At 45.2% G+C, this 22,791-nt stretch overlaps 1 protein-coding gene across 1 annotated transcript in view; it reads right to left on the bottom strand.

Moving 5' to 3' along the window:
• Window positions 1-13,437, bottom strand: part of PGK1 (phosphoglycerate kinase 1) — a 42,519-nt gene extending 29,082 nt beyond the window's left edge. Inside the window, exon 1 of the mRNA XM_066357704.1 lies at window positions 13,241-13,437. Coding sequence (XP_066213801.1) covers window positions 13,241-13,305 — 65 coding nt within the window. The 5' untranslated portion in view covers window positions 13,306-13,437. The remainder of the gene's footprint in view (window positions 1-13,240) is intronic.
• Window positions 13,438-22,791: the final 9,354 nt, after the last annotated feature.

Raw genomic sequence — 22,791 nt, 5'->3', positions numbered from 1 at the left:
ACTTATTGATGGTCATAGCAAAGGCAAGTTTTACAGGAAATTGTCTATGTCTCAATTGAAACAGCAACCCTGTTTGAGATGGAGCCAAATCAATTCTTGGAATGACATGTATTTCACCTTTAGAGGAGCCAGTCAAAGACTTAGCTATTATGACATCATTTTTCAATTGGAGAACCTCTAGTCTTGTACCATTGCAAAGACCCCTTCTGGTGTTTAGATTTCTTAACAGCATAATAATTGCTCCAATCTTTAACCTCAATTTGTGAGGTGGCATGCCAGAAGGCAGGACTATTTGAATGCCATGGCAACTTCACCCCATTGGCTAGTACAGTTACGCAAGCAACCAATAAGCTATCAGCGACAAACAGACACTTAAGTCGCATATAATAAAGATATATATAGTAAAAGAGAAATATATTTTTAAATGGCAATAAACAACTACATATCAATAATAACCTTAAATTTAAATGGATTAAATGATACAATCAAAAGACATAGGGTAGCTGAATGGATAAGAAAACAGGACCCGTACATATGCTGTCTACAAGAGACATACCTCAAAACAAAAGATACACACAGACTGAAAGTAAACGAATGGAAAAAATATTTCATGCAAATGGAAATGAAAAAAAAGCTGGGGTAGCAATACTTATATCTGAAAAAATAGACTTTAAAACAAAGACTAGGCCCTGGCAGGTTGGCTCAGCGGTAGAGCGTCGGCCTGGCGTGCGGGGGACCCGGGTTCGATTCCCGGCCAGGGCACATAGGAGAAGCGCCCATTTGCTTCTCCACCCCACCCCCTCCTTCCTGTCTGTCTCTCTCTTCCCCTCCCGCAGCCAAGGTTCCATTGGAGCAAGGATGGCCCAGGCGCTGGGGATGGCTCCTTGGCCTCTGCCCCAGGTGCTAGAGTGGCTCTGGTCGCGGCAGAGCGACGCCCCGGAGGGGCAGAGCATCGCCCCCTGGTGGGAAGAGCATCGCCCCTGGTGGGCGTGCCGGGTGGATCCCGGTCGGGCACATGCGGGAGTTTGTCTGACTGTCTCTCCCCGTTTCCAGCTGCAGAAAAATACAAAAGAAAAATAAATAAATAAATAAAAAACAAAGACTATAGTAAGGGATACAGAACGTCACTACATAATGATAAAGGAAGCAATCCAACAGGAAGAGATAACCATTATAAATATCTATGCAACTAATATAGGAGTACCTAAATATATAAAGCAGATTTTGATGGATATAAAGGGTGAGATCAACAGCAATACTATAATATTAGGGGATTTTAGTACCCCACTAACATCAATGGATAGATCCTCAAGAAAGAAAATTAACAAAAAAGAAAATTAACAAAGAAACAGCAGCCTTAAAGGACACTCTAGATGAACAGGATTTAATAGATATCTTCAGAAACTTTCACCCCAAAGCAACAGAATATACATTCTTTTCAAGTGCACATGGTACATTCTCTAGAGTAGACCACATATTATAGCATAAAACAAGTCTCAACAAATTTAAGAAGACTGAAACCATATCAAGCATCTTCTCTAACCACAATGGCATGAAACTAGAAATCAACTACAATAGGAAAACTGAAAAACACTCAAACACTTGGAAACTAAACAGCATGTTATTAAACAACAAATGGATCAACAATGAGATCAAGGAAGAAATAAAAAATTTCCTTGAAACAAATGAAAATGAGCATACAACAACTCAAATCTGTGGGACACAGTAAAAGCAATCCTGAGAGGGAGGTTCATAGCATTACAGTCATACCTTAAGCTAGAAAAGGCTCAAATAAACAACTTAATCCTGCAACTAAAAGAACTAGAAAAAGAACAGCAAGTAAAGCCTCGAGGAACTGAAAAGAAGGAAATAATAAAGATCAGAGCAGAAATAAATGACATAGAGGTTAAAGAAACAATACAAAGGATCAATGAAACCAAGAGCTGGTTCTTTGAAAAAGTAAACAAGATCAATGAACCCTTAGCCAGACTCACCAAGAAAAAAAAAAGAAAGGACTCAAGTAAATAAAATTAGAAATGAGGGTGGAGAAGTAACAATGGACACAGCAGAAATACAAAGGATTGTAAGAAAATAATATCAAGAACTGTATGCCAAAAAATTAGACAACCTAGGTGACATGGCCAAATTCCTTGAAAAATATCATCTTTCAAAAATCAATCTGGAATAATTAGAAAACCTAAATACACCAATTACAACAAATGAGATCAAAACAGTTATCAAAAAATTCCCAACAGCCTGACCATGTTGTGGCAAGGTGGATAGAGCATTGGACTGGGATGCAGAGGACCCAGGTCAAAGACCCCGAGGTTGACAGCTTGAGCGTGGACTCATCTGGTTTGAGCAAAGCTCACCAGTTTGGACCCAAGGTCACCGTCTCAAGCAAAGGGTTACTTGGTCTTCTGTAGCCCCACGGTCAAGGCACATATGAGAAAGCAATCAATGAACAACTAAGGTGTTGCAACGAAAAACTAATGATTGATGCTTCTCATCTCTCATTGTTCCTGTCTGTCTGTCCCTATCTAACCCTTTCTATGACTCTCTCTTTCTCTCTCTCTCTCTGTAAAAAAAAAAAAAAAAAAAAAAAATCCCAAGAAACAAAAGCCCTGGGGCAGATGGCTTCACAGGCAAATTCTACCAAACATTCAAAAAAGAACTAACTCCTATTCTTCTCAAGCTATTTCAAAAAATTCAAGAGGAGGGAAAACTTTCAAGCTCCTTTTACGAGGTGAGCATAATTCTGATTCCAAAACCAGGCAAAGACAACACAAAGAAAGAAAACTATAGGCCAATATCCCTGATGAATTTAGATGCTAAAATTCTCAACAAAATATTAGCAAACCTCATCAAGCAATACATGAAAAAAATCATACACCATGATCAAGTGGGATTTATTCTGGGGAGGCAATGTGGGTACAATATTTGCAAATCAATCAATGTGATTCATCACATAAACAAAAGGAAGGACAAAAACCATGATAATATCAATAAATGCAGAAAAAGCATTCAATAAAATCCAGCACCCATTTATGATCAAAACTCAGCAAAGTGGGAATACAGGGAACATACCTCAACATGATAAAGGCCATCTATGACAAACCCACAGCCAACATCATACTCAATGGGCAAAAGTTAAAAAAAATCCACTTAAGATCAGGAACAAGGCAGGGGTGCCCCCCTTTCACCACTCTTATTGAATATAGTTCTGGAAATCCTAGCCAAAGCAATCAGAAATGAAGAAGAAATAAAAGGCATCCAAATTGGAAAAGAAGAAGTAAAACGATCATTATTTGCTGATGATATGATACTGTACATAGAAAACCCTAAAATCACAGTCAAAAAACTACTGGACCTGATAAAGAAATTCAGCAAGGTGTCAGGATATAAAATTAATACTCAAAAATCAGAGGCATTTTTATACACCAACAATGATCTGTCTGAAAGAGACATTAAGAAAACAATCCCCTTCACTATTGCAACAAAAAAATAAAATCAAATACCTAGGAGTAAATTTAACCAAGGAGGTTAAAGACTTGTACTCGGGGCCCTAGCCAGTTGGCTCAGTGGTAGAGCATCGGCCTGGCGTGCAGGAGTCCCGGGTTCGATTCCCGGCCAGGGCACACAGGAGAGGCACCCATTTGCTTCTCCACCCCTCCCCCTCTCCTTCCTCTCTGTCTCTCTCTTCCCCTCCCGCAGCCGAGGCTCCATTGGAGCAAAGATGGCCTGGGCGCTGGGGATGGCTCTGTGGCCTCTGCCTCAGGCGCTAGAATGGCTCTGGACGCAACAGAGCAACGCCCCAGAGGGGCAAAGCATCACCCCCTGGTGGGCATGCCAGGAGATCCCGGTCAGGCGCATGCGGGAGTCTGTCTGACTGCCTCCCCGGTTTCCAGCTTCGGAAAAATGGAAAAAAAAAAAAAAGACTTGTACTCGGAAAATTATAAAACATTGATAAAAGAAATCAAGGAACATACAAACAAGTAGAAGCATAAACCATGTTCATGGCTAGGAAGAACAAACATTATTAAAATGTCTATATTACCCAAAACAATGTATAAATTCAATGCAATTCCTATTAAAATACCAAGGACATACTTCAAAGATATAGAACACATATTCCAAAAATTTATATGGAACCAAAAGAGAACACAAATAACCTCAGCAATCGTGAAAAATAATAAAGTGGGTGGTATCACACTTCTGGACGTCAAGTTATACTACGAGGCCACTGTACTCAAAATAGCTTGGTACTGGCATAAGAACAGGCATATATATAAATAATGGAACAGAACAGAGAACCCAGAAATAAACCCGCACCTTTATGAACAATTGATATTTGACAAGGGTGGTAATAGCATACAGTGGAGTAAACACAGTCTCTTTAATAGTGTTGGGAAAACTGGACAGCTACCTGCAAAAAAAGTAAACTAGACCACCAACTTACACCATTCACAAAAATAAACTGAAAATGGATAAAAGACTTAAATGTAAGTCATGAAACCATAAGCATTCTAGAGAAAAACATAGGTAATAAACTCTCCAACATCACTCGCAGCAATATATTTGATTTATCTCCATGGGCAAGGGAAATAAAGGACAGGATAAATAAATGGGACTGTATCAAACTAAAAAGCTTTTGCACAGCTAAAGATAATATGAACAAAATAAAAAGGCAAACCACACAATGAGAGAACATATTTGACAATACGTCTGATAAAGGGTTAATAACCAAAATTTATAAAGAACTTGTGCCTGACCTGTGGTGGCGCAGTGGATAAAGCGTCAACCTGGAAACGCTGAGGTTGCCAGTTCAAAACCCTGGGCTTGCCTGGCCAAGGCACATATGGGAGTTGATGCTTCCTGCTCCTCCCCCCCTTCTCTCTGTCTCTCTCTCCCCTCTCTATAATGAATAAATAAAATCTTTAAAAAAAAATTTTTTTTTTAAAAAAAAGAACTTGTAAAACTCAACACCAGGAAGACAAACAATCCAATCCAAAAATGGGCAAATGAATAGACACTTCTCCAAAGAGGACATACAGATGGCCAATAGGCATATGAAAAAATGCTCAACATCACTAATCATTAGAGAAATGCAAATTAAAACCACAATCAGATAACAGCTCACACCAGTCAGAATGACGCTCAGCAATAAAACAACACAGAATAAGTGCTGGAGAGGATGTGGAGAAAAGGGAACCCTCCTGCACTGCTGGTGGGAATGCAGACTGGTGCAGCCACTGTGGAAAACAGTATGGAGATTCCTCAAAAAATTAAAAATCGAACTGCCTTTTGACCCAGCTATTCCACTTTTAGGAATATATTCCAAAAACACCACATCATCGAATCAAAAGGAGAAATGCACCCCCACGTTTATGGCAGCATTGTTCACAATCGCGAAGATCTGGAAACATCCCAAGTGTCCGTCAGCGGACAAGTGGATTAAAAAGCCGTGGTACATACACAATGGAATACTATGGGGCCTGAAAAAGAAGGAAATATTATTTTTTGCGACGACATGGATGAAACTATTATATTAAGTGAAATAAGCCAGGCAGAGAACGAAAAATATCATATGACCTCACTCATCTGAAGAATCCAATGAACAATATGAACTGAGGAGTGGAATAGAGACAGAGTCCGGATAAAAGGATCCAGAAGGAAAGGGGTCAGAGGGAAAGAGGATGATAGGGTGATAGGATGGGATGAGAGCAGAATCGCAAATCTTGGAGGGAAGGCGGGAGGGCGTTATGGGGATGGGGGCAGGGGGGATGTATTGGGGAACACAGGGGAGGGGAGGATGTATTCGGGGGGACACTAGAATCTATGTAAACACAGTAAATTAATAAAAAAAAGAAAAAAAAAGAAACCACTTTGTTGGCTCATCCATAAAAAGAAACTCCTTATTCATTAAAGTTTTATCCTGAGGCTGCAGCGATTTGGTCCCATCTTCAAGGCTCCACTTCTAATTCTTGTTCGCTTGCTATTTCCACCATAGTCAGTATTTTCTTTTTCCTGAAGTGAGAAACAGGGAGGTGGAGAGACAGACTCCTCCATGCGTCTGATGGGGATCCACCCGGCATGCCCACCAGGGGGCGATTCTCTGCCCATCTGGGACGTTGCTCTGTTGCAACCGGAGCCATTCTAGCACCTGAGGCGGAGGTCATGGAGCCATCCTCAGTGCCCAGGCCAACTTTGCTCCCATGGAGCCTTGGCTGTGGGGGGGGGGTGGAGAGAAAGGAGAGGGGGAAGGGTAGAGAAGTAGATGGGTGCTTTTCCTGTGTGCCCTGACCGGGAATCAAAACTGGGACTTCCACACACCGGGCCGACGCTGTATTGCTGAGCTAGCCGGCCAGGGCTCCTCCAGTGAAGTCCTGAACCCCTCAGAGCCATCCACGAGGACTGCAATACACTTCCAAATTCCTGCCAATGTTTGTATTTTGACCGCTTCTACTGAATCACGAATGTTAATGGCATCTAGAATGCTGGATCCTGTCCAGAGGGTTTCCAGATGACAGAGGAATCACTATCTACAGCAGCTACAGCCTTACAAAATGTATTCTTAAATAAAGCAGGAAAGTTGAAACTGCTCCTGGACCCACCGGCTGCAGAATGGATGTTGTGTTAGCAGGAATGAGAGCCACACAGATCTCACTATCTCCATCCGAGCTCTTGGGTGACCAGCTGCATTATCAATGAACCGTAATACTTTGTAAGGAATATTATTTTCCTGAGAAGTGGGTCTCAACAGAAGGCTTAAAATATTTAAACCATGCTGTAAATAGATGTGCTGTCATCCAGACTTTGTTGTTCCATTTAGCATAATTCTGAAGGGCCTTCGGATTTTCCTAATAACTGAGTATTGGCTTCAACTTCAAGTCACCAGCTGTGTTAATCCCTAACAAGAGGGTCAGCCTGTCCTTTGATGTTTTGAAACCAAGGCACTGATCTCTCTCTCCTCTCTAGCTATAACAGTCCTACAAATCCTGGCTGGACAGTCCAGTTGGTTAGAGCATCATCTTGAAGGACAGAGGTTGCTGGTTCGATCCCTGGTCAAGGCACATATGGGAACAGATGTTTCTGTCTCTCTCCTGTTCTCTCCCTTCCTCTCTCTAAAATCAATGAAATAAACATTTAAAAAGTCCTGGACAGCATCTTCCAGTATCAGGCTGTTTCTTCTACACTGAAACTGTTGTGTAGTGCAGCCACCGTCATGAATTATCTTAGCTAGATGTGGATAACCCGCGACAGCTTCTCTGTCAGCAAGTACTACACCCCTTGCTCTTTTATGTTATGAAGACGGCTTCTTTCCTTCAATCTCATGAACCAACCTCTGCTAGCTTCCAACTTTTCTTCTGCAGCTTCCTCGCCTCCCAAACCCTTCAAAGAACTGAGGAGAGTCAGGGCCTTGCTCTGGACTAGGCTTTGGCTGAAGGGATGTTGTGTTGTGGCTGATTTGATCTTCTACCCAGACTACTACAATTTTCCACGCAGCAGCAATAACGCTGTTTCACTTTCCCTCCATCCATGTGCTCACTGGAATGGCACCTATAATTTTCTTTAAGAACTTTTCCTTTGCATTTAGCACTTGGCTAACTGTTTGGCACAGGAAACCTAGTATTTGGCCTGTCTCAGCTTTCATCACGCCTTCCTTGCTAAGTTTAATTGTTCCTAGCTTTTTGATTTAAAGTGAGAGATGTGTGACTCCTCTTTTCACTTGAACGCTGTGCATTGTAGACTTATTAACTGGCCTAATTTCAATACTGTTGTGTCTCAAGGAATAGGGAGGCCCAAGGAGAGAAAGAGAGATGGGGTAACAGTCAGCTGGTGGGGCAGTCAGAACACACACAATACTTATTAAGCCTGAATATGGAGAGTTCATGGTACCCCCCAAAAATTACAATAGCAACGTCAAAGATCATTAATCACAGGTCACCATGACAAATTATAAAGAAAAACTTTGAAACATTGCAAGAATTACCAAAATGTGACAGGGAACTAAGTGAGCAAATGCTGTTGGGAGATGGTGCCTGTAGGCTTGCTCAATGCAGGACTGCACAGACCTTCAACTGGTAACAAAAACACAGTATTTATTAGTGCAATAAGGCAAAAGACAATCAAAAGAGGTATGCCTGTACCCCAATCTACCTCACTGAAGAACAGCGTCTCCAAAGGTGGGTTGAGGGAATAAGTCTATATTCAAATATTTTAATTAAATAAAGCCTTCAAAAATAAAGGCAGTACATATGCCTGTGAAGAAATACCTTCTCCTTAGTTTCAGGTTACTTGATTCTGATTCGAAACTTCTTTAAATATCCTGAAGAAGGTCCAGGTCTTTGCCAGCCATAGAGTGCATTCCAAAGAGGACTGAGCATCCAGTTACCACGGGTAATCTTCTCAGTCTGCAGCCTCCCAGAAAGCTCTGGTCAAAAGGGCTAAGGGCAGGAGTCCCAGCACAAGCCACCCTTCAGTGCTGCTCCTGGTCCCCAGCCCTCACAAGGGGGACACCTCTGGACAGCAACGCTCATTCTGTCTCACCTATCCAGGCTCACACAGCTTCCTGAAGGGACCTGGACTTGACCTCTCTTCTCACTGCCTGTGAATGACATCCCCTCACCACCTTCGACTCTCAAAGACAGCTCTCCTCTCAGCGCCGTCTCTCTGCAGATGCCACCAAAGGAAAGGAGCTGCTCTTGCCGACACATTCCACTTGTTTGTTCTATGTACAGTCTGCACCCCTTCCTTTTCCACTTCCCTGCAATACTCAGACATGAAATCAGGTATCACTACACACCTATCAGAATGGCTAAAATAAAAATGACAACAGCGCCCTGGCCGCATGGCTCAGTTGGTGAAGCGTCATCCCAAAGCACAGAGGTTGCCATTTTGATCCCCTGTCAAGGCACATACAGGAACAGCTTGATGTTCCTGTCTCTTCCCACCTTACTAAATTCAATAAATAATTAAAAAACAAATAAAAATCACAACAACAGGTGCTGGCGAGGATGCGGAGAGACTGATCACTCATACACTGTGGACGGAAATGTGACACGGTATGGCTGCTTTGAAAACAGTACAGGAATTCCTCAAAAGGTCAAGCGTATAGCCCAGCAGTCCCACTCCTAGGTGTCTCCCCAACAGAAATGATGGTATATTCCCATACTAAGACTTGCGTATGGGCCCTGGCCAGTTGGCTCAGCAGTAGAGCGTCGGCCTGGCGTGCGGGGGACCCGGGTTCGATTCCCGGCCAGGGCACATAGGAGAAGCGCCCATTTGCTTCTACACCCCCCTCTCCTTCCTCTCTGTCTCTCTCTTCCCCTCCTGCAGCCAAGACTCCATTGGAGAAAAGATGGCCCGGGTGCTGGGGATGGCTCCTTGGCCTCTGCCCCAGGCAGCAGAGCGACACCCCGGAGGGGCAGAGCATCTCCCCTGGTGGGCGTGCCGGGTGGATCCCGGTCGGGCGCATGCGGGAGTCTGTCTGACTGTCTCTCCCCGTTTCCAGCTTCAGAAAAATACAAAAAACAAAAAAGACTTGCGTATGAATGAATGTTCAATGGTCACGAGTTTTATTTGGAGTGTCCCCAACTGGAAACCACCCAGACATCCTTTAACTGGCTAAGCACAGGGTAGACCATCCATACCTTAGAATGCGCTTCAGCAATACCAGGACTGAACGGATGCGCGCAACAACTTGGAGAAACCTCAGGGGCATTTCGCTGAATGAAAAAGCCAATGCCAAAAGGTAATATACTGTGTAATCCCCCTTTTATTAAAATGTTTGAAATGATAATATTTTAGACATGGGAGATAGATTAGTAGTTACCAGACGTTAGGAACAAGGGAGAGGTCCCATGACTCCACAGGGGTAGCACAATGGAGATCTTCGTGGTGATCAAACAAAACAAATCTCGTATCTTGATTATGGTGCGAGTTACACAAATCTACACATTTGTTTTTTTGTGGTTTTATTTTTAACTTTATTCAGTTTTTTTGAGACACACACACAGAGAGAGAAGGGAGAGGAGCAGAAAGCATCAACTCTCATATGTGCCTTGACCAGGCAAGCCCAGGGTTTTGAACCTGCGACCTCAGCGTTCCCAAGTCGACACTTTATCCACTGCGCCACCACAGGTCAGGCTACACATTTGTTAAGACAGCAGAGAACTACACACTTTATTCTGAAGTTAACCTTCTCCTTTTGCTAATGTCCTATAAATATAAAAGAAATATCCAATGGGGGAAATTGGGTGAACACAGGACTTCTCTACTGTCTTTGCAACCTCCTATAAATCTATAACTATTTCAAAATAAAGTGTTAAAAATATTGATTTAATAGAAATATCAAGTCTCTATCACCTGAAATCTCAGGAGTCCAGGCCCAGGTCCATTAAGAGCTCTCAAACGAACCCTGTCCACCCTTGCTTCACTGCCTCTAACAAGAAAATCGGAATATTAGGGTTGTCTTAGAGACTTTATCTGCTCTGTTTTTCCTCTCCATTTATTTTTCCACTACTTCAAGCCTGTTGCTTTACAAGTTACAACAGGTTAGAGAAAAACCGCAAGGTTTTAAAAAAAAAAGGTGGAGGGCAGGGTAACAAGCAAAGGGGAAGTGTTTCACAGTCAGCAAGGGAGTGTGACTGGCATCCTATGACAGGAAGAAAGAAAATGACATTGCAAAAATATGCAGGAAGTTTATTCAAAGGTAAGGCAACTGGTGTCCTAAGAAACTGAGGTGGAATCTGATAATTACTCAGTCATGTTTCTGGCTCTCTTCCCTCAACAACAAAAAAAGTTCCTTCACCATCAACACAGAAGATGCAGCAAACATCAGAGTTCTCTTTTGCAAGACAAAGAGAGGAGGTAAGTGAAGCAGCCATAACTCAGGAGGCCTCACTTCCAAAACACTGCCAGCAAGGGCCACATAGCAACCACATAGCAACACTGAAACAAAAAGAAATGGGAGCTGACAAAGCATGGCTGCCTGGGCTCTTCCAAAAAGTAGTGCCATGATGTGACTCTCTCTCTGTTCAAAAGAGATACATTAATATTCAGGGAACAAAGTAACTTCCTGCCCTCAGCCCAAATAAGTAGAACTTCTCCAGATTACAGGGGCAAAATTATAGATTGCAACCATCAGCAAACAAAAGGTCTATTTTAACCTTTGATCACTGTGTCCCAGTATTCAGAGGAGCTGGTTGGTAGCTAAGGAGACCCAATTCTAGTTCTGGCCCTGCCACCGTCTTACCAGTTGTGACCTTGGACAGGTCACTTTCCATCAACCAATCAGGACTAGCCAATCATTTCAAGGCACAGGGTTAATTTGTGTTGAATGACACTTTGACCACTTGAGCAGAAAGATATTACATATTAGATCCACAGGGAGAAAAGATAAGTGCCTTCCCTAGTCCCACTTGCAGCCAGCCCAGTTAACTTCTCAAGCCAGTTTTCCAGAGGAGATAAAGCCCCAAACCAAAATTGTAGGAGGGTGACCAGCATAATGGCCCACCCCTTGTCTTTCAGTTGCATCATCTGGAAAGGTCAAGCTTGAGCACAGAGAAGATGGGATGAAATAATTAAAATCTAGTTGCCAGTGTCCACCTGTTCTGTTTTTAAGCTTAAACATATAAGCCTGACCTGTGGTGGCGCAGTGGATAAAGCGTCGAACTGGAAATGCTGAGGTCGCCGGTTCGAAACCCTGGGCTTGCCTGGTCAAGGCACATATGGGAGTTGATGCTTCCAGCTCCTCCCCCCTTCTCTCTCTCTGTCTCTCCTCTCTCTCTCTCTCTGTGTCTCTCCCTCTCCTCTCTAAAATGAATAAATAAAAAAAATTAAAAAAAAAAACATATAAGGCACTATGAATTAGAGAACTGTGGGTGCCCTAAAATTCATGTAGCTCTCCCCTCTAATTTTACTATGGTCACTACAAGTGGCCTTCTGTGTCTTTCTGTGGAAATAGAAAAACTCAGTAGCTTGTGACAGTGAAAAACACCCAGTGTCTACATTTCTCTGAATGACCTGGCCTTTGCAATCTGGAAAAAGTAGGAATTACAGTCATCCTGGTATTAGATAAAGGTCCTTTCTACCTCTCAGATGATGTTATGGAAGGTGATAGAGCCTCTTAAAAGATGCCCTCACTTGAACGAACCCAAATTAGGGAATAGGCTAAATCACATCCTTCACATGCCTGCCCATCAATCACCTCCCCAAAAGGTCAATCCCATCCGTTATCAAAGTAAGTCCTTATGGCACCCCCAAAACACCACCGTTGTACTATCTCAAGGTATGTAAGTCATGTGTGTCAGTTACATACCTACCTGTCTCATGCAGTTTGCCCCAACACGCACAAATGTAGCACACGTTACAAAAAGAATCAATGTAAAAGCTCCATACACCCTATTAGAAATGGGGGCAAATCCGGGAGAAGTCATACTTGTAAGTGAGCAGGGAGCAGGGATCTACATGTGCTGAGTAAGAGACAGCAAAGTGCATGGGGACTCCCCTACTTCTACTATCCCGGTTCTCTAGCCACCTCTGGGGCTGAGGCCAGAGAAATGCAGGAATGAGGAACCACACCCTGCTCTTCCTTTCCCCAGCATGTGTCACAACTCTGATGCAAATCCCACCGCCCGGAGTCCAAAGACCAGGTAGGGCGGCAGAGGTCTGTTACATAAGCTCTGCAGGGCCGTCTTTGGGGCGCCCCACCCCACTTCACCCTCCGACCCCCGCTGCTCGAGGGGCTTCAACTCCTGATCGTCTAAATCAACACCCACTGGGCCTTTGAAATGTGGGCCGTTTCTCATCTGCCTGGGATGGCGCAGGGTGGCAGGAAGGGGAGACTAACCGAATGACCTTTCAAGGTCCCTGCCTTGGGGCCTAGAGATTTGCTGCTTAAGCCTTAGGTCCCATCCCACTTCATCGCCTGGGCACCGGAGGCATGGCAGGAATAGCAAACAGGGCAGAATGGGTCCGCAATCTGAGCTGCTATCGGTGGATCCGCCCTAAAAGGGCAACTCCAGCTCGCTCACTAAGCTGGGAGACATGAGATCAGGAACCATCAACTCCCGGCAAAGCCTCAGCCACAATGCTCGGCAGCCTCGCCCAGACGGCGAGACGCCGTAGAACCGAGTCCAGGACTAAAAGCAACTTTACCCACGCGGGAAAGCGCGTTGACCCCGGCTATAGGCTGTGGCAGAGCCCCGAAGGCGCGCGGGCAGACGTACACAATTACCTCATGATGACCCGCTTCCCCTTCACGTCCAGCTTGTCCAGAGTCAGCTTGTTGGAAAGCGACATTTTGGCAATTCAGCAGCAGCGAGAGGCCCGGCAAGCACACGGCAGCGGAGACAGAAGCGAACGTCTGCCAGGGTACGCGTGCCGACCACTGAGCTGTGCGCCCGCCGTACCTCCCTGCCCCGCCCCTTCCTGGCCGGCACGCTGCGCGTGGCTCACGGCAGCTGCTATTGGACGAGGACCAGAGGCGCCGGAGCGCTCCCATTGCCCGGAATCGCTGTCAGTCTGTCGAGGGCGCGGGTGGGACGTGCGGCTAGCGTTTGTCACGTAGCGCACGCGTCGACCCACTGGGAACTTTAGTGACTGAGGGCAGGACCCTGGGGTGGTGTCGCCGGTCCGCTGGCAGAGGAGAAAGAAGCGAGGTGGCGTCCCCAAGAGACGTGAAGGGCGTGAGAGGCCCAAGGTCGCAGCTCACGTTCCCACCGCCGTCCCCACAGCAGCTGCAACGGAGCCGCGCCATCCTGGGTTTTCCTCTCCACCCCTTCCCGCCCCTCCCATCGGATTCCCGGCAGCCCTACCAGGGTCCATGCAAATGGAACTTCCCTTTGGAAAACTCTGGTTTCCTGGCTCCCTAAGATGGAATTCTCCATAAGGCTGCTAAGTGCAGTCAGTAATGGAGATTTCTTAGAAGTCCCAGGTCCCTTCCTCATCCCTACCTTTTTTATAATAAGAAGTGCTATGTAACTGTTCTGGTTCTGACACAATGCTTATGGCAAACATACATTTTTAATGTGTTAATTAATGCTCACAAAACTCGGAAGTACTGTCATCCTGATTTTACAAATCAAGTAACTGATTCATGAAGCAGTTTACTGACTTACTTATGGTTTCAGATCTTATAATCAGGGGTTGGGAACCTTTTTGGCTGAGAGAGCCATGAACACCACATATTTTAAAATGTAATTCCGTGAGAGCCATACAACGACCCGGGTACATTACGCATTATCCAATAAAAATTTGGTGTTATCCCGGAGGACAGCTGTGATTGGCTCCAGCCACCCGCAAGCATGAACATGAGCAGTAGGAAATGAATGGATTGTAATACATGAGAATGTTTTATATTTTTAACATTATTATTATTATTATTATTATTATTATTATAGTATTTTTCTGAAGTTGGAAACGGGGAGGCAGTCAGACAGACTCCTGCATGTGCCCGACCGGGATCCACCCGGCATGTCCACCAGGGGGTGATGCTCTGCCCATCTGGGGCATTGCTCTGCCGCAACCAGAGCCATTCTAGCGCCCAGGCCAACTTTGCTCCAATGGAGCCTTAGCTGCGGGAGGGGAAGAGAGAGACAGACAGGAAGGAGAGGGGGAGGGGTGGAGAAGCAGATGGGTGCTTCTCCTATGTGTCCTGGCCGAGAATCGAACCAGGGACTCCTGCACGCCAGGCCGATGCTCTACCATTGAGCCAACCAGCCAGGGCCCGTTATTATTTTTTTTATTAAAGATTTGTCTGCAAGCCAGATGCAGCCATCAAAAGAGCCACATCTGGCTCATGAGCCATAGGTTCCCAACCCCTGTTATAAGTGGTGAATTCAAACCTAGGCAGCCAAGATGTAGACTCCACACGCTTAACTATACTATATATCCCAGGGGTCCCCAAACTACGGCCCGCGGGCCGCATGCGGCCCCCCTGAGGCCATTTATCCGACCTCTGCCGCACTTCCGGAAAGGGCACCTCTTTCATTGGTGGTCAGTGAAAGGAGCATAGTTCCCATTGAAATACTGGTCAGTTTGTTGATTTAAATTTACTTGTCCTTTATTATAAATATTGTGTTTGTTCCTGTTTTGTTTTTTTACTTTAAAATAAGATATGTGCAGTGTGCATAGAGATTTTTTCATTCTTTTTTATAGTCTGGCCCTCCAACGGTCTGAGGGACAGTGAACTGGCCCCCTGTGTAAAAAGTTTGGGGACCCCTGACATATCCAATACAGTCACCAATGCTGGAATCTAAGTACTTGGGTGTCCAACATGCTTACAGTTAGCTAAAATGAAGTAATTTTAGTCAGAAACATAAAAAGTTCCCACATATAGTACTCAAGGTCCAGATAAGTTGTAGGAAATATTAATTCATAGTGCATTGGTGTAAAGCAGTAGCCACGGCCACCATGACAGCCGCCTGGCCCGTGCAGGTTCACATAGGATTTGGACAGACGGTAATGAAACAATGGAACCAAGAACTGATGGGCCATTAGCTTCAATCCTAGCTTGCACCCAGTGGGAAAGAAATACACAGAGTGGGAAAACACTTCCCAGTCCATTCTTGGCTCCCAAAGGCACTACTGACTTATCTGAGTTTCCTAGAATCAAAGGTTTCTAGGTCACCAGCCTTATTTACCTCTGTTCCCCATCTCCTTCTCTCTGCACATACTCTGCACAAACTGGCTACTCCCTCAGCACTCCGCCATCTTGGCTGCTTCTCTTGGCCTCCTCCACGTGGCCTTTCTCTGCTCTCCTCTCTAATGCTAATCTCAGGAACCTAGAGAGCAAGTTCCTGGTCTGCCCCATTTTATAGTATAGAAATCAAAACCTTTTTTTAAAATTTATTTATTTATTTATTTTTACAGAGACAGAGAAAGAGTCAGATAGAGGGATAGATAAAGACAGACAGACAGGAAGGAAGAGAGATGAGAAACATCAATCAGTTTTTCGTTGCAACACCTTAGTTGTTCATTGGGGTCCAAGCTGGTGAGGTTTTTGCTCAAGCCAGATGAACCCACGCTCAAGCTGGCAACCTTGGGGTCTCAAACCTGGGTCCTTCCGCATCCCAGTCTGACGCTCAATCCACTGCGCCACTGCCTGGTCAGGTGAAATCAAAACCTTTAATCCAATACACAAACAAGGAAGTTCTGATACAAAGTCACTTATCTGAGGCATAATGGGATTCCTCATGAGAGTGCACCACCCTACATCAAAAATACTAAGATCTTCTCAACACTAAGTTCCTCCCTACACCTTTGACTATTGCATGATCTGGGGTGGTGCACTTTTCCCATTTATTTAACACTTACTGTATGCCACACGCCCTTAAGGGCTGAACATACATGACTCACTCTCACAATGAGAACGTTGAATCTCATAAAGATCAGAAATCATTATCCACTACAGATCTGAAACAGCATCAGAGATGCAAAGATCCTGAGGGGTGGGAAGTCCCACAAAAAGTCCAGTGTTATCTCATTGTGGTTTTAATTTGCATTTCTCTAATGATTAGTTATGTTGAGCATTTTTTCATATGCCTATTGGCCATCTGTATGTCCTCTTTGGAGAAGTGTCTATTCATTTCTTTTGCCCATTTTTTTGATTGGATTGTTTGTCTTCCTGGTGCTGAGATTTACAAGTTCTTTATAAATTTTGGTTATTAACCCCTTATCAGACCTATTGTCAAATATATTCTCCCATTATGTAGTTTGTCTTTTTATTCTGTTCTTATTATCTTTAGCTGTGCAAAAGCTTTTTAGTTTGATATAGTCCCATTTTTTTATCCTGTCTTTTATTTCACTTGCCTGTGGAGACAAATCAACAAATATATTGCTGCGAGAGATGTCAGAGAGCTTATTGCCTATGTTTTCTTCTAAGATGATGTTGGGCAGATAAAATATATTATGCTCCCTTTATTAAAGATGGTGCTGCCCACATGGAAGCCCGACGCCCAGGTGATATTAATGTGTGTTGGGGGCAGGCTGTGGGAAGGCAGGATCCTTGTAGCTTGGGGCTTGGTTTTAGGACTAAGCCTTTCCCACCCTTTTTGATGTGGAGTGGTACAATCTCATCATACCTCAGATAAGTGACTTTGTATTAAAGACTTCCCTATTTTGTATATTGGATTAAAGATTTTGATTTCTGCACTATAAGGTGGGGCAGAATGAGACCTTGCTCTCTTAGTTTCTGAGATTAATATTAGAGGAGAGAGCAGAGAGGAGAGCAGAGAAAGGCCATGTGGAGGAGGCCAGGAGAAGCAGCCAAGATGGAGGAGAGTTGAGTGAGAAGCCAGTTTGTGCAGAGTTTGTGCAGGGAGAAGGAAGGAGATGGGGAACAGAGGTGGGGAATAAGGCTAGTGAGCTAGAAACCTTTGATTCTAGGAAATTCGGATAAAGTCAGTAGTTTTGTGAGCACTGAATGAGTGGGTTTTGGAGCCCAGTGTGTGTTATACTTGCCTGCTGGGTGCAAGCTAAGATTAAAGATGATGGCCCAGGCCCTGGCCGGTTTGCTGAGTGGTAGAGCATCGGCCTGGCGTGCAGAAGTCCCAGGTTCGATTCCCGGCCAGGGCACATAGGAGAAGCGCCCATTTGCTTCTCCACCCCCCCTTCCTCTCTGTCTCTCTCTTCCCCTCCTGCAGCCGAGGCTCCATTGGAGCAAAGATGGCTCTGGCGCTGGGGATGGCTCCTTGGCCTCTGCCCCAGGCGCTAGAGTGGCTCTGGTCTCGGCAGAGCAACCCCCCCCGGAGGGGCAGAGCATCACCCTCTGGTGGGCAGAGCGTCTCCCCTGGTGGGCGTGCCGGGTGGATCCCGGTCGGGCGCATGCGGGAGTCTGACTGTCTCTCCCCATTTCCAGCTTCAGAAAAAATACAAAAAAAAAAAAAAAAGATGATGGCCCACCAGTTTTGGGCTCCATTGTTTCTTTATCGACTGTCTGAATCCAATGCAAACCTGCATGGGCCAGGCAGCTGTGATGGTGGCCCTGGGTACTGGCTTTACAGATGCTTATGGTTTCATGGCTTACATGTAAGTCTTTTATCCATTTTGAGTTTATTTTTGTGAATGCTCATCAACAAAACAACACAGAATAAGTGCTGGCGAGTATGTGGAGAAAAGGGAACCCTCCTGCTCCACTGGTGCAGCCACTGTGGAAAACAGTATGGAGATTCCTCAAAAAATTAAAAATCAAACTGCTTTGTGACCCAACTATCCCACTTTTAGGAATATACCCTAAGAACACCATAGAACTGTTCCAAAAGGAGAAATGCACCCCCATGTGTATGGCAGCATTGTTCACAATAGCGAAGATCTGGAAACAACCCAAGTGTCCATCAGAGGACGAGTGGATTAAAAAGCTTTGATACATATATACTATGGAATACTACTCAGCCATAAGGAATGATGACATTGGATCATTTACAGTAACATGGATGGACCTTGATAACATTATATGGAGTGAAATAAGTAAATCAGAAAAAACTAAGAACTATATGAACCCATACATAGATGGGACATAAAAATGAGACTCAAAGACATGGACAAGAATGTGATGGTAACGAGAGGTGGGGGGGGCGAGGAAGAAGAGAGGGGGTGGGGGAAGGGGAGGGGCACAAAGAAAATCAGTTAGAAGGTGACGGAAGACAATTTGACTTTTGGTGAGGGGTATGCAACATAATCAAATGTCAAAATAATCTGGAGATGTTTTCTCTGAACATATGTACCCTGATTTATCAATGTCACTGCATTAAAATTAATAATAATAATAAAAACACCACATTGCATAAAAAAAAGTCCAGTGTTGCTGGGAAATAGAATGGGAGAAAGAGAGAGCTAAAATTCTACTGAGGAGGCAAGGTAAGCAGGAACTATGAGGTCAGTTGGCAATGGGGGAATGTCACATGAGGAACCACCCATGCCCATGACTGCCAAAAGAAATGGCCCAGGAGCATTTTGAAACTGTCAGCCAATGAAATTTCGCCATGATCTATCACAGCACCACCCTACCAACACTATAAATTCCCCCACCCCCTGCAGCAAGAGAAGCTGCGCACCTTTCCTGGCCCCTGTCTTGCAGACGAGTGAACCTCGTCCAGGAGCATTCTAAATAAAGCTTTTGCTTGTCCACACTTGGTGGCTAGGTCCTTCTTTCTTCCTTGGCAGAAAATACCTTACATTTGGTGTCCAAACCTGGGAAGAGCTTGAGCCCTCAAGGGCCGCTCCTCTCCCCTTCCCTTCAGAGAAAGACCAGGGACTTTCCAACCTCCCACTCACTTCTGCACATGGTGCGGTAAGTCCCCTGCCTCCAGTCTCCCCTCAGATCTTGCTGACTCCGAGACTCCCTGTCCATAATCACAGCTGCGTCAGGGACCTCCTACCCTTTCTGAATGTGTGTGTGCCCGTGGAGATGTCCCGGACACTCCCACTCTGCCTCACTGTCTGGTGGCCAGAGATTGAGTTACGGGATGCCAATTCTCATCTCTGATCACTCCAAGGCTGAGGGTGGCCATGGGGGCACAAGAATCTAAACCTAACTCAAAAACACCCCTTGGAGAGATACAAGATGGCGCTGGAGTAGGCGGACGTACCAACATCTACCTCCCAGAACCAAAGTGGATTACAAACTAATTTTAAGAACTATCATCTAGAAAAACCAACTTTGGACTAAACTAAGAGGACTCTTCAACCAAAGAACACTGAAGAAGCCACACGGAGACTGGTAGGAAAAGCGGAAACGCGGAGAGGGCTGCCCAGCTCCCCGGAGCGAACGGCAGCAGGGAGAAACTCGCGTGGTGGGAAGTGAGTTTAGCACAGGGGGAAGGATCCTGAGCCCCAGGAACAAAGTCCCAGCCTGCAGCCCCAGAGCCCAGAAGAGGCGTAAGGACAGTATTTAGCTGGAAACAAATCAGGATACTGTTTGTGAGAAAGAGCCTGATTTCTCAGACCCAGGATCCTTCTTAAAGGGACCGTGCAGAACATCTCTCTCACAACCACTCACCTAGGGCTCCTGGGGACGGGGAGAGAGGAGAGGACCAGAGTAACAGGAAGAGAGTGTAATCTAGGAGGCACAGGGAGAAACATTTTGGGAGATAGCCACCCTAACCCCAGGGACGAGTCACTCCCCAAATCTGAAGTGAATATTTCCCCCGGAAACAGCAATACCAGCAAAGGGAAGCAGGAGAGCAGCCAAACAAGCTCCCCTGCAACATTCAGAGCAGAGTCACATAGAAGGAGGGAGCTTTTGGGTCTACAGTAGTGAGTCTTAGGGTCTGAGCTGCAACGCTCCCACCCACGCAGCTGAGGGCTCGACGGAGGGCAGGCGGCAGCAGGAGACAAAAGCGTGGTTTGGCTGGCAGGTGCAGAAGCCAGCTGGCCACCACTGGGCTCAGGTGTGAGCTCAATCTTGCCCAGCTGGGGAGAAAAGGGCATGCAAAAGTGGTCAAGCTCAGCTGTCGGCAGCCTGTAATCCAGTCTGTGGGAGAAAAGCGGGAACCCCGGAAAGGGTGGAGACCAGCCCCTAAGCAAGGGCACAGGAGCACAGCCTTGCCCCGCCCATGCAACCCAGGCTTGCGGTCTGACTTGGTAGCTGGCTCCTCCCGCAGGGGTGGAGCCAAAAGCCCAGGAGAGGCGGAGTTCCGATACTGAGCTGAGAGCTTGGGCACGCAGTCCTGCCTGGCGGTAGAGCCAAGGCTAGCAGCCGTTCCTCGAGTGGGCTCCTCCTGCAAGGGCAGGGCAAAAGCCCAGAAACAGGCGGAGACCCGCAGCTGAGTAAAGGTGCTCGCCAGTGCCCTCAGGACCGAGCATAACGTCACACATGGGGGCGGGGCAAAGGCCAAGGCCACCAACGCTTGTGCCCCAAGCGCGTGATCACAGCCACTCCTGTGAAGAGAAAATGTGGAGGCAGAGAAATACAACACAAATAAACCAAGAGAAATCCCCAGAAAAGGACCTAAGTGAATCAGATATAACCAAATTACCAGATGCAGAGGTTAAAATAACGATTGTTAGGATGCTCAAAGATATTAGAACAACCATAGATGGCCATTACAAAACATAAATAAAGAGATAACAAATATAAAAAAGGACATTGAAATAATAAAAAAGAATCAGTCAGAAATGACAAATACAATATCTGAAATAAAGAATACAATGGAAGGAATTAAAAGCAGGATGGATGAAGCAGAGAATTGATTCAGCGAGTTAGAGGACATGATAAATAAAGTCACGGAAGCAGAGCAGAAAAAAAAAAAAGAGACTCAAAAAGTCTGAGGAAACTCTAAGAGAGCTTTGTGACAACATGAAGAGAAATAACATCTGCATCATAGGGGTTCCTGAAGAAGAAGAGAAAGAACAAGGGATAGAGACTTTGTTCAAATATTTCATAGCGGAAAACTTCCCCCAATTAAGGCAGGAAAACATTTCACATGTTCAGGAAGCACAGAGAACTCCATTAAGGAGAAACCCAAAGCAACCAACACCAAGACACATCATAATTAAAATACCAAAGCTAAATGATAAAAGAGAAAATATTAAAAGCTGCTAGAGAAAAAAAGACTATCACCTACAAAGGAGCCCCCATAAGGATGACTTCTGACTTCTCAACAGAAACACTTGAGGCCAGAAGGGAATGGCAAGAAATATTCAAAGTAATGCATAACAAGAACCTACAACCAAGACTACTTTATCCAGCAAGGCTATCATTTAAAATTGAAGGAGAAATAAAAAGTTTTACAGACAAAAAAAACGCCAAGGAATTCACTGCAACCAAACCAAGGCTGCAAGAAATGATAAGGGACCTGTTGTAAACAGATCAAAGGAAAAAAAATATATAGCAAAAGAGGAATACAGTTTTAAAGAAAAAAATGGCAATAAACAATTACATATCAGTAATAACCTTAAATGTTAATGAATTAAATGATCCGATCAAGAGACATAGGGTAGCTGCGTGGATAAGAAAACAGGACCCAGGCCCTGGCCGGTTGGCTCAGCGGTAGAGCGTCGGCCTGGCATGCGGGGGACCCGGGTTCGATTCCCAGCCAGGGCACATAGGAGAAACGCCCATTTGCTTCTCCACCCCCCCTCCTTCCTCTCTGTCTCTCTCTTCCCCTCCCGCAGCCAAGGCTCAATTGGAGCAAAGATGGCCCGGGCGCTGGGGATGGCTCCTTGGCCTCTGCCCCTGGCACTAGAGTGGCTCTGGTCGCGACAGAGCGACGCCCCGGAAGGGCAGAGCATCGCCCCCTGGTGGGCAGAGCGTTGCCCCTGGTGGGCGTGCCGGGTGGATCCCAGTCGGGCGCATGTGGGAGTCTGTCTGACTGTCTCTCCCCATTTCCAGCTTCAGAAAAAAAAAAAAGAAAAGAAAAGAAAACAGGACCCATACATATGCTGTCTACAAGAGACACACCTTAAATTAAAAGATACACACAGACTGAAGATAAAAGGATGGAAAAAAATATTTCATGCAAATGGAAATGAAAAAAAAGCTGGGGTAGCAATACTTATATCAGACAAAATGGACTTTAAAATAAAGACCAGGCCTGACCTGTGGTGGCGCAGTGGGATAAAGCATCGACCTGGAACACTGAGGTCGCCAGTTCGAAACCTTGGGCTTGCCTGGTCAAGGCACATATGGGAGGTGATGCTACCTGCTCCTCCCCCTTCGCTCTCTCTCTGTCTCTCTCTCTCTCTCTCACTCCTCTCTCTCTAAAAAAATCAATAAATAAAATATTAAGAATAAAATAAAGACCATAGTTAGAGATAAAGAAGGTCATTACATAATGATAAAGGGAG

Source organism: Saccopteryx leptura, chromosome X (genome assembly GCF_036850995.1).
Source record: "Saccopteryx leptura isolate mSacLep1 chromosome X, mSacLep1_pri_phased_curated, whole genome shotgun sequence".
NCBI lineage: Eukaryota > Metazoa > Chordata > Mammalia > Chiroptera > Emballonuridae > Saccopteryx > Saccopteryx leptura.
Note: the sequence above shows the minus strand (reverse complement) of the source record. Positions and strands in the feature narration are given on the sequence as shown.